Source organism: Peromyscus eremicus, chromosome 20, assembly GCF_949786415.1.
Source record: "Peromyscus eremicus chromosome 20, PerEre_H2_v1, whole genome shotgun sequence".
NCBI lineage: Eukaryota > Metazoa > Chordata > Mammalia > Rodentia > Cricetidae > Peromyscus > Peromyscus eremicus.
Window position 1 is genome coordinate 18,614,775 of NC_081436.1, and position 14,615 is coordinate 18,629,389.

Sequence of the window (14,615 nt, forward strand, 5' to 3'; positions counted from 1 at the left end):
CTCCCTCCCTTCCTCTCTCATATTTGTGACTGCATGGTGGCCTTGGTGTATGGCATACATTTGTCCTGTGGGGCATCAGGACCCAGGGCAGCAGAGATGTTGGAATGGCCCGTTGCCAAGCATGCAGATGCCTCCCGCCCTCCACTCCGGTCCTGGTAACAGGAAGGGGGCGCTTGCTCCTCCAACTTGGGGACGAGGCTCTGTGCTGTCAATGGATGGAAATTCACATGCAGACTGGTGTAACTAGCACTGGTTCTAACTGTCGCTGTGTCCTGTGTGACTGTGAGCTGTGGGCTGGAGGGGGCAGGAGAGCTAGCTGATTTCCCTCCGTATTGGTGAAGAGTCCGGGTGGTACCCATCCAGCTGAAGCTAGTGGAGGCTCCGTGTCTAGGAAACAGGGGTGGGGACAGTAAGTTGGAGTGCAGGAGCCAGGCCCAGGAACTTGCTCCAGCAGCATCGTTCGGGACAAGCTCTTTCCTGCCCACGGTGATAAAGGCAACCATCGAGTTTCATCTGTGAATAACAAGCTGGTTCCCATGGCAGTCAAAGCGGTGCTTATGTTATATTAATATTTATTAGCAGCTCCTGATGTTGGGGCTCACTTGTTAGCTGAACCACACATCACAGCAGTTCTGTAAGAATGCAGGAAAATCACAACCCAGATGCAATTAAACCGCTGCACTCTGCGGCTCTGTCTGCCGAGGCTGGGCCACACGGAGCGGAGGTAACCACATGGAGCGGAGGTAAGAAAGCAGCCATCCTCCGCTCACCTCCCCCTCTCCCCTGACCCAGCCAGAAGGAGGAATGTGTCTCACCTGGGGCATGGGAAGCTGGAACCCCAGCCCCAGAAGCAGGCATCATCCTAAACAGCCAGGGACCAGTTAGAAAAACAGAGATTTGGAGATTCTATCCCTGACATCCTGGGGCCCAGACCCCAATGTCCTGGGCCTGGCACCTCCCCCTCAACAGATTGACTGAGGTTACAGAGACCATGCTGGATTATTAAGTGTTTGGGATCCAGTCCCAAGATCTTCCTGCAGGGGAGTTGGGATCCAGGCAAACGTCTGACCTGGTGACCCATTGATATGCTAGGCTTGGCCCTAAGGGACAAGCAGCAGTTTCTGCCTGTAGCACCCATGTCCTCATTTGGTCAAAGCTACGTGACACAACCCAGGGGGGTCAGATGGCCCAAGGGCCAGACGGTGTGCCTGGCGTGACAATGTTCCATGGGCCCACTGCACATGTAATGAATCTGAGCTCTGAAGGGCCAGTCATATGACCTGACCTCACCCTGGGTGCCTGGGCACACATCCCAGCCTCTGCTCCAGATGCCAGCCAAGCTATGGATACTGCCTCACTGGCTGTATTAGTTACTTTTCTGTTGCTGTGATAAAACACCATGATCAAGGCAACTTAGAGAAGGATCCCCTTGATGGCAGAGTGGAGGCATGGTGGCCGGAGGAGGAAGCTGTGGGCTCACACCTTGACCGCCAAGCAGGAAACAGAGAGAGATCTAACGGCATGAAAAAAAAAAAAATCTCTCGCTGGGGCGGTGGTGGCACACGCCTTTAATCCCAGCACTCGGGAGGCAGAGCCAGGCAGATCTCTGTGAGTTCGAGGCCAGCCTGGTCTACAGAGCAAGATCCAGGACAGGCACCAAGACTACACAGAGAAACCCTGTCTCAAAAAACCAAAAAAAAAAAAAAAAAAGAAAAAGAAAAAATCTCTCAAAACCTGCCTCCAGTGACATCCCTCTTCCAATCAAGGTCACACTACCTAATCCCCAAACAGTACCACCAACTGGGACCGAGTATTCAAATGGCAGAGCTTATAAGAGACATTCTTGTTCAAACCATCACACTGGCCCTGCCTCTCCTCCTTACCCACCCTCAGTACGGACTCTGAGGGGGCTACTTGTCTCCATCTCCACCACAACACACCTGTACCACCTCCTCAGGAGGTCTTTAGGGATCTGGCCCGGACAGAGACCAGCATCCAGATATTTACATTACAGTTACATTATATTACACAGATAGTTAGTTACATTACAACTCATAACTATAGCATGTTAGGAAGTAGCAGCGAAAATAATTTTATGGTTGGGGTCACCACAACATAAGGAACTGTATTAAAGGGTCACAGCAAAAGGAAGGTTGAGAACCACTGGTCTAGAACTATAGGGGGAAGAAGCCTTTTTTGTAAGTTAACCAAGCCTCTGTGTTAGAACTGACTCTCCTGGGCTCTGAGATCTTAGCATATAAAAATTTTCAAGGAACTTGGGGCCTATGGCCTCTAAGCTGTAGTCTGTGGCTCTGACCCTTGGGCCTCCTGACTAGGTTGTGACTTAGGGATGGGAATTCAATTGTAGGATGTGTTTCTCTGGTGACTGTTAGAACAGGGAAGTCATTGCTCTTGGGACCTCAAGGAATCAATGGAACTCAGTGCTCTGAAGTCATGAGCAGGAATCATGCCACATGTCCCTGGAAGGCAGCTCAAGGCCACTCACGCAGCAGACATCTCCAGCCCCAGTATTCCCAGTCCTGTCTGGATGCTGTGGTGGATGTTGCTATGGTGACCCCTCCTGGCTACAATCATCAGAAAGCTTCTTGTATGGTGGCCTTGCCAGTGTGGCTTCTGATGTCCCGTGTGCCACCTGAGGCTGTGCTAGCCACTACCTCGTTGGAGTTTGGCGGAGAAAGTAAAGAGAAGACCTTTGGGAGTCTGGGGAAAAATAAAGAGAAGATCTTTGGGAGTCTGGGAGAAAGTAAAGAGGGGACCTTTGGGAGTCTGGGAGAAAGTAAAGGGAAAATCTTTGGGAGTCTGGGGAAAAATAAAGAGAAGACCTTTGAGAGTCTGGGGGAGGGTTCCCACACACACAGCACATTTAGTCAATTTCCACCCTCAGGGGGACCCTCTTCCTCACCAGAATCAACTAGAGAGTTCTGTGTATTGCCATTAAGATTTGTTTTGGTTTGGGGCTTGGAAAGGTGCCGCACAGAAGCCATCAGAAGTAGGAAGGTGCAGGAGTGTGTGAAGAGAGGCAAGAGGATCTGATCTAATACTGATGGCCTCAGCGATGAGAGCCAAGCCGGCCGTATCAGCCACCACAGTGAGACAGAGGTGAGGTGGAAGCCCTTTCCTCCAGAGGGTTTCCACTGACTTCCAGCCTAGCAGACTGGCTTCCACTCTATGCCCAGCCTGGATTGAGGAGGAAGTGAGCCTCAAGCCGGAAGCCCTCTGACCCACCACTGGTAGCGATGGGGCCTTCATATGTTGTCTTTGTGCTGGGGCAGATGAGTGGACCCCACTCCTTAGTGATGAGGAGGCGCCTGCTAAAGGCAGCTTTGGCTTTCCATCCAGAAGGTGTGTGTTCCTCAGCTTTGTGTCACTGTCCTGAGGGACCCAAGATAGTGTGTAAGAGAATGGGTTTATCTAGCCCATGGTTCTGGGTAGCTGAAGTTTCTCCAGTCCTGCCTGGCCCACAGTCAGGACAAATCTCTCTCACCCGCCAGTCCACAGCCGCTCAGACCCAACTGAGTAAACTTACACAGAGATTTATATTGCTTACAAACTGTATGGCCGTGGCAGGCTTCTTGCTAACTGTTCTTATATCTTAAATCAACCTATTTCTATTAATCTATAAGTTGCCACATGGCTCGTGGCTTACCGGTATCTTACATGTTGGTACTCATGGTGGCAGCTGGCAGCGTCTCCTGACTCAGCTTTCCACTTCCCAGAATTCTCCTCTCTCCTTGTCCCGGCCTAAAATTCCTGCCTGGCTACTGGCCAATCAGTGTTTTATTTATTAACCGATCAGAGCAACATATTTAACATACAGAACACCCCACAGCAGTTCTGGACATTCAGGTCCAGGATGGCTTTGGGGCTCTTGAGAGCATGTCGGACACATGACAGAGCAAAGCGGAAGCACTAATGGAGGAGGGAAAGAAAGGGCCCCGTAACCCCATCAGGTTATGTCCCCAAAGACCTAAGGACCTCCTGCTGAGCCCCGTCTTCTGCAGGTTCACAGCACTTCTCCGGGACAACAGCACCCTGGGACCAAGCCTTTCACACATGGTCCTTTACAAAGGAGGTCACCAGAGTGGGTTGACCCCAGGTTGCCCTCTGTCCTACTCACACCTGGGGTGATGCTCCTCTCTCACACACACTTCCTACTGTCCCCTAATCCCATGGCTGTGCAGTGCCCACCCCGCAGGGCCATTCCCTTTAGTCTTTGTGGCCCAAGCATCCTTCTGTGGCCATTGGGGACACCAGCAAGAAACACTCAGTGGCCCGTATAACTGGTGTTAGAACAGATCTGTGCTGCCTCCTTCATTCCTGCCAACGCTCATGAGTCGAGTCTCCTTGACACATGGAAACATTCACCGAAGACAAGTTTCTCCAAAGCCATGCCAGCTTCTGCTCCTGAAGATGCCAGGGCCTGCCCAAACCTGCCCCCTGGCCACGTGCTGGCTTCTCCACCTCTCCCAGACTGCCTGTAGGACTGAACTAATACAGGAAAGTTATCTTTGACTTTTATGGCCCCTCTTACCCCTATTAAAATGCTCGGAGCTATAAATGTCGTCATCAGCAGCTCATTTATCTTGACAGAAATGCGGCTGTAAGTGAGCCAGCAGCCTCTGAAGCGACTGCTTCTGTTGCATCGATAAATTGCGGCAGGAAGCAAAGCAGAGAGGTCAGGCCTCGCAGACAAAACGCCTTCCCACTTGTTAATGAGCGCTTTATGAGGCTGTGAGAGGATGGACGCCTGTGTGAGTTCCTGTGCCGAGGAGAGTGCACCTAGAGTCTGTGCGGCATTGGCAGGGGATGGGCCATCTGTGAGAGGTGACAGGAATGTTCTGAGAGGACTCCCATCATGCCCAGAAGCAACAAGATACTGGTAACTTGCTCAGCAGAACGTTTGCTCCTGGCTCTTTTTAGCATCCTAGAGATTGGGCATGGTCTGAGATCTGTCAGGTCTCTGGTGCTCCAGGCAGTGGGCCCTACAGTACAGTACAGAACCCATCCCCACAAGAGCCCGACTCACGGGACACTGAACTTAAAGGCACCTTGTATTTGGTACCCTCTGAAGAACAGCCAGGTGCCCCAATCCAGGCAGTGTTCACACAGCTGTGGGGCTGGGTGGAGTTGGCCAGGATCTTGGTTGAAGCATCCAGCAGGCTCTGTTATGCAGACCTCCCATGGCCGGCTGGACAACCACTCCCCTCGCCCCATGCACAACTGGCTGTGTCTTTTGGTAACTTAGAATCAAGCCGAGTGGGAGCGAAGCTGTCACTGTCAGTGCCCCTCTGGAAGCTCTGGGTCTCTGGTGAACCGCGGCCATTCCTCACTCTCCTGGCTTCCCATCCCTTTCCCTTCCCTGAATGTAAATCACTAAGGTGACAGACAGAAGCTGGCTCTGTCACAAGTCAGGAAAGAGGGCTGAACCTGAAGAAGAAGAAGGCTTAGGACCACAGGCATCAGGGCTTAAGGACAGAGACAGGGTCTCTGACTGGCCTGGAGCTCCGTAGACCAGGCTGGCCTTGAACTCACAGAGACCCTCCTGCTTCTGCCTCCCCAGTGCTGGGATTAAAGGTGTGCACCACTATGCCTGGCAGTTCCAGCACTTGGGAGGTGGAGGCAGGAAGATCCAAAGTTCAAAGTCACCCTCATATGGCGAATGCAAGGCCAGTCAGAGATACATCTGGCACACTTGCACATGTAGATACGCGTATGTGCATTTTGTCTCACCATATAGGAACTTCGCTTTAAAAGGGAAGCCAATGTACAGAAAGGTTGACTGTTTTCTGGGCAACGTTTTCCTTTTTCCTTTTCTAGTTTCCACTTGTTCTTAAATGGTGATAGACTACTTAAGCGAACCAAACAAAACCCACTATCCTATGGCGAACAAGAGCAGAGTCTGCCGTTTCTGAGCCCGTGGTCCCAGGCTGCCAGGCTCTGACCGTGACACTCTCTGTCTTTCAGGCTTTGGGAACCACCACTGCAGTGCCTGTCACGGGTCCTCAGGTCAGCTCCCTGCAGAGGTTGGCCGGGCAAGGAGCAGCAGTGCTACCTCAGGTAACCGTCTGTCCGTCCTGCGTCTGTCCCCAGCCCCTCAGCACTGCCTCTGGCTCCTTCCTTTAGACTGTGCCCCTTCTCCTCCATCCCCTCTGTCCATTCATGAGGGAAAGCCTTTGGTTCAGAGTTTTCACAGTGAGGAATCTCGTTTTTCAAACAGTGAAAACTTGTGAAATCCTGGAGTGGGCCATGACCAGAAACTTTTGTAAAGGAGTTAAGTTCGGCGAGCATCAACCAGAGTAGCTACTGCCAGGCGTACTGGTTCTCAAAGCTTTTCCATGCTGGGTCACAGGTAGTGTATACTGGATGATGAGTCTGTCAGAGGGTCTGAGGAGCTCTTCAGTAACGCCTTTTCTGGTGAGTGGTGCAGGGTGTAGGGCCTGGGTGCCAGCCTAGATCCCTAGATGGACTCCATGCCCTGGACAAGTCCCCCAGCCCCTTCACCCTCTTAGATGGAAGGCTTCTCCCTCAGAGGGCTAGATGGCTCTCTACTGTGTCTGTTGGCCTTGGCGGTCACGGGAGAACTTAGACCTGCACCCAGTACATAGCAGATACCTAGACCCTGGAATTATTGCCAGTGCCTTTACTCCCAATGGCTCAGCTTTGGTGAGCGCCTGCTATGTGTACCATAACTGCCTAGGGGCCCCTGGCTGCGGACATGAAGGCAGTGGCTGTCTGTCTTGAAGCTGTGGGGCTGAACAGATGCCCCTGGCTCAAGGATAAAAGGGAGTAGCTGTCCTGAGCCCTTGTCCATGAGGTAAAGCAATGCTCCCACCCCAAGTTCCCACCATTTCCGAAGTCCAACGGGCCTTGCCCCTAGGAGGGTCCAAGTCTCACAGATCTCTCAAGGGGTATGAAAGGCTGGTGGGAGCTCTGAGATGGCCTGTCCCATGCCGAGGTCCACAAAAGTCTCCTGGGGTGTGGATATTGTAGACCAAAGAAAGAAGGTGCAGAGTGAGAACCAAGGCAGAGGTCCTGGGAAGGCCGGAGTTTTCCCCCCGAGGGGGAGCTGAGAGCAGGTAGAGATGGGGGTCCTCGCCTCAGATATCAGACATCAAGACAGGGTTGTCCTTGTCTGTTGGCAGTGGACCGCTCCACAAGGTTTTTCAGCAAGGTTGGGACTGGAGGGACTCGTGCTGTTTCCTCTGGGGCTTTTGTTCCCCAGGCAGCCCTCCCTTAGTTCTCCACCTCCCGGCATTCCACACTGCTCCCACCCCACAGAAGCACAGACAGGCAACTGACAGGCACCTGGTCCCATGTGCTCACACCCCACTCCGTCTGCACTGCCGCCCAGTCTCTTCTTGCCTGCAGCTCCTGGGTTTCTTGTCTTTCATTCAGCCCTTACTGTCCCCTCCCCAAATCCTCTGCCCCTGCCCTGGCTTGGCTGGCTGAGAGGTGCCTAGCACACACCTGGGCTCATCTTGCTGGCCTGGGAAGTTTGTAGGGGTGGAAGTGGACTCTGAGGAAGGAAAGCAGCAGGGCTGAGGCTGTTCCCTGGGGATCTGCTGGCCAGGGTCTCCACGTGGCTGTGGGGAACATCGTAGGTTCCCAGGTTCCCAAAGATTTCCTTGGAGTGGACAACCTGTGTTTGAGTCTGGGTAAACTGTCCTCAGGGTCTAGCACCTGCCCCATGGCTGTTTACCATGTTTGGTCGGAGTTAGGGAATGTCATCTGGCCAGTGTTGTAATGAAGGTGACCAGGAAGGAGCCAGCAGAGTGTCATCTCCCCAGCACCCCTAGGACATCACCTGCCCCGACTGGTCCTCCTCAGAGGCAGAGAACAGCTTGTTCCCAGGCAGCACTAGCCATGTGCAGCTGAGGGGTGGCGGGAATAGGACCCCTCCCTTGTTTCCTCTTTGTGTGTGGCACTGTGCCCAGCGTCTGGGGTCTGATCCTGATACTGGACAAGGACAAAACAGCGGACTCAAACAGGCTGGACACACTACCCAGCTGTGGCGTGGCCCCCAACATAGGGAGGGCCTGGTTTGGTTTGCTCAGGTCTCGCTAGAGCAAGAGATAGTAAGGCTGTCAGAATGGAGGGCCAGCTTGTGTCGGGCAGTGAGGGATCTCATAGCCATGATGCTTGATGACCACAGCGCACTGAGTCCTGGTGACTTTCCCAAGAGTCAGGATCCAGCAGGTTCTCCCCAATGTCACCAGAGCAGAGCAAGGGAGAGTGGGAGGACCCAGCACACAGCTTCAGCAGTCCTGGCTCAGGTCCCTCTGCCCTAGTGATAATGATATCATTATCACCATTCTCCCCAGGCAAGCCTCTTCTGCTTTTGCCTCAGTTTCCCTCCATGGAATGGCCAGGACACCCTCCCCATGGCTTCAATGGGATTCAAATCATGTCCCTCTTTAAGTCTCATTTTTTCTCAACTCGCCTGGACTATCTGGGCGTAGAGTGACTTCACTCGAGATGAGGTCAGAGTCTGCAGCTCCTGCCAAGTGGCTTCCATCACCTCCAGTGCCCGGGTGAAGACGTTACGTGGTGTCTCCAAGACCACCCACCTCCCCTAAGATCCAGGACTGGCCACACAAGCTGACTGGAGCCATGGTCTCCACTGTGTGGTGACTGCCTGCAGCCCATGTCCCACCTCCATGTGTGTGGGCTCTTTAGAATGATTGGTGCCCACGGCCCAAGGGCTACCAACTACGTTTGTCAGGAGACTGCAGGAGCCCTGTGGCTCACCTGGTCCTGCCCAAGGGCCATGATCCCAGCCTCTGTGACACAGGGGGACTTTGTGTATGGACTTGGTGTGATGAGGATGCACTCCAGCTGGGCTCTCTCATTGGCTCCCATCTCCTCTGTCCCCCACAGTTTGCTCTCATTTGTGCCAGAAGGGAGTGTAGCCTGGAGCAGCTTCATCTGAGCCTGGGGGTGGATGGGTGGGTGGAGATCAGAAGCTCAGTGTAGAGCCAAGCAAGGGAGATGGTGGATGGAGTAGCCTGAGCCTTGGCGTCAAAGTCATGACCACTGAGGGAGACTGAGAGCGGAGTCCTAGAGGGTCCCTTCCCCTCTAATGTAGGACTCAGCCTGTCTGTTTGAGGCTTGGCCCATTGCCACGCCTTCATTACAAGCTTGTGTCTGTCTGTCTGACCACACACTGGTCCCTTCCTCCCAGGTTAGGCCAAAGACTCTGATTCCAGACAGCCTCCCTGTCACCCCGGGCAGGGACCGGCCACCCAAGCAGCCCCCAACATTCCAAAAGGCCACTGTGGTCAGCATCAAGAACCCCAGCCCAGCCCTCCCCACTGCCAACAACACCGTCAACCATGTGCCAACACCCAGCAGCCAGGCCCAGGCCCTCACCGAGCCCACCGCCATCACCTCACCCCTGAGCAGTGCTGGGGTGGCCTATGCCATCATCTCCACCTCCCCCAGCAATGCTGCCACCATCACCCCCAGCACCACCGTGCCCGTGGCCAGCGACAGCATCAAAGTGCAGCCCCTCCTCATCAGTGCTGACAAAAAGGTGAGTGTCCACCAGAAGCCCCGAGAGGATGTGTGGCATGTGGAGGCTCCTGTGGGGGCTGACGCTTAGGCAGGGGAGTAGCTGGGTGGTGGGATAGTCAACATGGCCAAAGAATGAAGGGAAAGGTGCAGGTGAGTGTGTGGAGGGAGTGTGAACCAACAACCAACAGGATGAATTAGTGTGAATGGACAGGAGGTGTGAGCAGATGAGTGTGTGAATGGAGCATGAGCACATGGCCAAGGGTGTAGATCTGTAGGAATGAAGAGAGGTATATGAATGGATGTTAGCATGAGTGAGTGGTGCTATGAATAAGTGGTCAGCTGAATGAATCTGTATAAATAAGGAGACAGGTGAGTGGGCATGGGATAAAACAAATCTGGCTGAGAGAATTGCTATTCATTAATATAGGATTAGTGAACTAGTAATGTGTGGCTGAATGGGTAGCTGCAAGAGAGTCTAGTACTGATGTTCCATCTCTGCTGGTAGAGTCAAGTGGTCAAAAGCTGTTTTATGCCCCAGTTACCTGGATGTGTGTGAGGGAACTCCTTGATTTCTTGTGAGGAATTTAGTTTTAATGCTAAAACTAAAATCATCTTCCCATGTCCTCTAGAGCTCTCTGAAGATTGCCTTGTTTGAGGCCTTTGGAGAAACATGGTCACCCCGTTTTCCCTTTAAGAATCTTTCCCTTGGTTCCCTCTGCCCACTCTCTTGCCTGTAGCTGATGTCTTTCCATTTCCCCAGGCAACCCCATATCATCCTAGTCCCTCTGCCTCCCAACCTGATATCTCCGGAAGGGGAGGCCAATGAATGCTCCCCAGCTCGGTATGCCTGCATTTGAGCTGAGAGTAAAGACTTAGCGCCCCCTGGAGGCTGGCATTCCCAGTGTGTTGGCTGAGGCTCAGAGAGGCACAGAGTAATCTCTCTGAGGCCAGGGAGTGGTAAGGTTTGCAACCAGGCCTGCTTGCTTTGCAAACCTGCCCATCTCACACAAAAATGCTCTCATAGAAATGGGTGGTGGGGAGATATTTGGAAGCAAGGCTCTGGACACAGGGCAGCCTAGTTCCTCTGTGATACACCTTTCAGGCCCTACCTGATTCCTAGCTGCTCCCTGCCCCTCCCTACCTGGACCCCTGCCCCTCTCATCCTTCCTGTGTCTTCCAGGTCATTATCATTCAGCCTCAAGTGCAGACGCAGCCCGAGAGTTCAGCAGAGCCCCGGCCACCCACGGAGGAGCCACCTCAGGGAGCTCAGGCCACCAAGGAAGATCAGCCCCCCAGCCAGGAGAATCCCGAGGTAGTGTGGCCTGCTGGAGGGCTCAACCTCTTCTTGGCTTTAAGACAAGGCTCTTTGCAGGGTTGGGATGGCTTCCTTAGGAAGATCTTGATTGGATGTAGCCCAGCACAGTGGAAGCTGCCAGAGCAGGGCTCACCCAGTGAGCTGAGTCTGGACCCTCTGTTCTCCAGGCTGTGCGGGCAGGGTAGGGCCATGGTCAGCACGAATTCTAGCACCTTGCTGCCTGGCTGGGTGTCAGCCATGTTGTGTCCTGTGTAGCTCTTCATCTGCAGACAGGAGTGGTAAGGCCTGGGTTGCTGGAGGACTCCAAGTTGAACCACTGGATCAGGGACATTATCCACCTTCCAGGGATCCCTGGCTGTGAGCCTTGTTCCTCTCAGGACTAAGCCCAGAAAGGGAGGTTTTCCCACCTTGGACAGCATGTGGCCCCTGCCTCTCCTTCCTGTTTGTATTCAATTCTAGAAGCTTGTGGAGTATAGAGTAAGATCAGTAGCACTGTAGAGCTCAGATGCCCTAAGAATTTTCTAGAAGTTGCACGTGACACCTCCCCCCACTCCCTAGAGGAAGAGGGATAAATGGAGCCATTTTAACAGTTGAGTTGCAATCACAGAGCGGGCCGGCAGGTGACCAAGGCTTGTCTCCAAGGACCTGGCTTCATCGGGTATTTGTCCCATGCTGGGACAGCCCCAGCTCACGGAGAACATCCCCGCTCTGCTGTGGTCTTCTCCATATGGCTCTTCTCACTCAGACTCTAATTTCAACAGTGAACCCTCGTTCATCCTACAAGAGTCCAGTCAGCAGGTCTCTACCAGCAGGTGCCCTGCCCCAGCCGGTCCCACACCAGCAAAGTCTTCCCTGGGCCCCCGAGCTCCTAGTGATTGCAAAGGCCTGTGGTCTCAAAGGTACCACTTGCTTTCTGTGCCCGTCCTGCCTCAGTGGTCACGCTTGGGTCTGCTCTCCACCCTGCTCTTGCTGTGAGCAGGGGACTCAGGATGGGCAGATGCAGTCTTTGTCCTGGGAAGCCCCCTTCTAAGGGCACTAACTCAGGGCACTTCTGAGACAAACATAGCTACAAAGGCTGCCAGACAGGGGTTAAGAAACTTCCAGTGAGCCGGGCAGTGGTGGACGCCTTTAATCCCAGCAGATTAATTAATTAATTAATCCCAGACTTGGAATGCAGAGGCAGGCGGATCTCTGTGAGTTCGAGGCCAGCCTGGTCTACAGAGCGAGTTCCAGGACAGGCTCCAAAGCTACACAGAGAAACCCTGTCTCGAAAAAAAAATAAACAAACAAATAAACAAATAAATAAATAAATGCCATCGCTGGGTTGGAGTCTAGCCTGGGCTACATGAGACCCAGCAAGCGCGCACCCACATAAATAAATAAATAGATAGATAGATAGATAGATAGATAGATAGATAGATAGATAGATAAATAAGCAAGCAAACAAGCAAATAAATAAATAAGTGCCACCTCTGGGTTTCCTGGAACATGAAGCTGCTGTATGAGCCACATCTTGACAACCCCAGCCCTAAGGTCCCATTGGGTCTAGCCTGTGACAGTGTATGAGCTCCACATAGCTGTAGGGTAAGGCCCTGGCTGGCTTGCTGCCTGTAGTACTCTCCTGCACCTGTCTCTCTCCTGCCTTGAGGTTTTCAGCACTCTCCACATTCAGGAAGTTTCTCCAGATGACATTTCCTTGTTCTCTCGAAGTGCATCTTAGTCAATTATTGCGCGTTTTTACAATTAGTATAATTATATCTAACTGCATAATTAGTGTAAATACGCGTAATGGCTTAAACAGAACAGTCAAAACACGCCCTGGTGTAGAAGCCCTTGTTAAAGTTAGAGAGTTGGGCAGCATAGGCCTAACTGCAAGAGGCTGTGTGCCAATCAGAACACTGAGCAGCAGCCCCCAGGCACCTCACCGGCCCAAGCGGGACCCCAGGCCATTGCAGGACATGGGTTCTGGTTTTTGTATGGTCCTCGGGACAGAGCGACACTCCAAACCCTGAGCTGTCATATAGCCCAGCCTCCTTTAGCTTCCTCTGTTGAAACTGGGTCTCACTAAATTGCCAAGGCTGGACTTGAACTCTCTCTCTCTCTCTCTCTCTCTCTCTCTCAACCCTGCCTGGACACTTTGAGAGGGGTGTTTTGGTGGTAGTTGCGAGGGGTGTGGGCACAAGATGGTGGGGTGTGTTCTCGATGCAAGCAGCCTGTGTGCCCAGTGAGCCTGCTGCGTGTGCGCAGGTTGGAAGTAGTCTCCAGCAGAGCCAGGGCATGCCCAGGCTACCCAGCCCTGCAGCTGGGAGCCGGAGATGCCACCTCCACTGTGGGCAGCTGAATCAGGGCAGGGTGGGCTACAGCCACGCTTCTCAGAACAGTACTGCAGAGGCCGGCCACTCTGCCAGGAGTCGCCTCTGACTTCCTCACTCACAGGTCCCAAACTTTCTGCAAAAAAGGTGACAGGTGTGAGTGAGGAAGCCCCTATTATTTAACTTCCAAGAGACTATAAGCCTGCTTCATCTCCCTCATCAAATTCCATAAATTTCCAAGACATTCCAAAAGGCCAGTAGAGCTGGATTGGACCTATGCTACTGGCCCCTTTCTCCTATGGCTTCTAGGAAGCTCCCAGCCCAGTCTGTATCCTTGGGTTCACAGAGTCAAAAATATTAAAAGAGAGACGGAGAGGGGATAGATTCTGGGAAGTTCGAAAGGCAGTGAGCACTTGGATTTGCTGCATGCCAAGCCCAGCACAGAATCCTGTCATTGAAGTGTGGGCGTGTCCTGCTGGAATGGTGTTTCACAGATCCACAGTGTCTCCCTCACTTCCCGTGTCTCCTCCGCCATGACTGTTACATACAGACTGAGTGCACACAGGCATTTCTCCTGTCCTGATTCCCCAGACGACACAGTAAAACAGTGATTTATATGTGGTGTCTGTCACATGGGGCAGTATAAGACATACAGAAGTGGTCTAAAGTATCCAAGAGGGTATGCGTAGGGTTTGTGTAGACGCTGTGTGCGGTTTATATAAGGACTCAGCCCAGAGGGTCTGGCTTCACTAGGGCCAAGATAATGTGTACCTTGTGGGACTCCATCTTCCATGTTGCTGACACATTCCTCCTTTAGTTCATTCTTTAAAAAAAAAGATTTGTTTATTTATTATGTATACAGTGTTCTGCCTACAGGCCAGAAGAAGTCACCAGATCGAATTACAGATGGTTGTGAGCCACCATGTGGTTGCTGGGAATTGAACTCAGGACCTCTGGAAGAACAGCCAGTGCTCTTAACCGCTGAGCCATCTCTCCAGACCCTAGTTCATTCTTGTTTACTCAGGCGTCCGTGTGCTGAATGTGCACACGGGCCACTCCAAGGTCAGAATGGTTCGGGAAGTGGCTCCCGTCTGTCTGTCTGCTCTTCTGCTTAAGGCCAGAGCCTGCTGAAGGCTGAGCTCACCCCTCCTCATTACTCACATGCACCTGCCATCTTGGCAGCCCCATGCTGTTGGTTTTTAAAGTGTATTTGAGGGATATGTTATCCAGCCCCATCGCAGGCCCCTAGCTACTCCCAGGAGCCCCCTACACTCATGTTGGACCGTTTCTGGACATCTGAGTTCCCCACATTTCCTGGGAACTATGTTAGCATGTGGAGCAGTGGCCACATGACCAGGCACCCCCAGGGTAGAGCCCTGAGGCTCACGGACTAGTTAGTCCCTGGCTGACTCGGATTACTTGGCTGTGTTAATGCCTCTCTCTCTCTCTCCCTT

General features: G+C 52.8%; 1 protein-coding gene across 1 annotated transcript in view; it reads left to right on the plus strand.

The window, feature by feature from the left end:
* Positions 1-14,615, plus strand: part of Phf21b (PHD finger protein 21B) — a 38,827-nt gene that overhangs the window by 10,807 nt on the left and 13,405 nt on the right. The window contains exons 2-4 of the mRNA XM_059247999.1: positions 5,986-6,078; positions 9,203-9,553; positions 10,715-10,846. Coding sequence (XP_059103982.1) covers positions 5,986-6,078; positions 9,203-9,553; positions 10,715-10,846 — 576 coding nt within the window. The remainder of the gene's footprint in view (positions 1-5,985; positions 6,079-9,202; positions 9,554-10,714; positions 10,847-14,615) is intronic.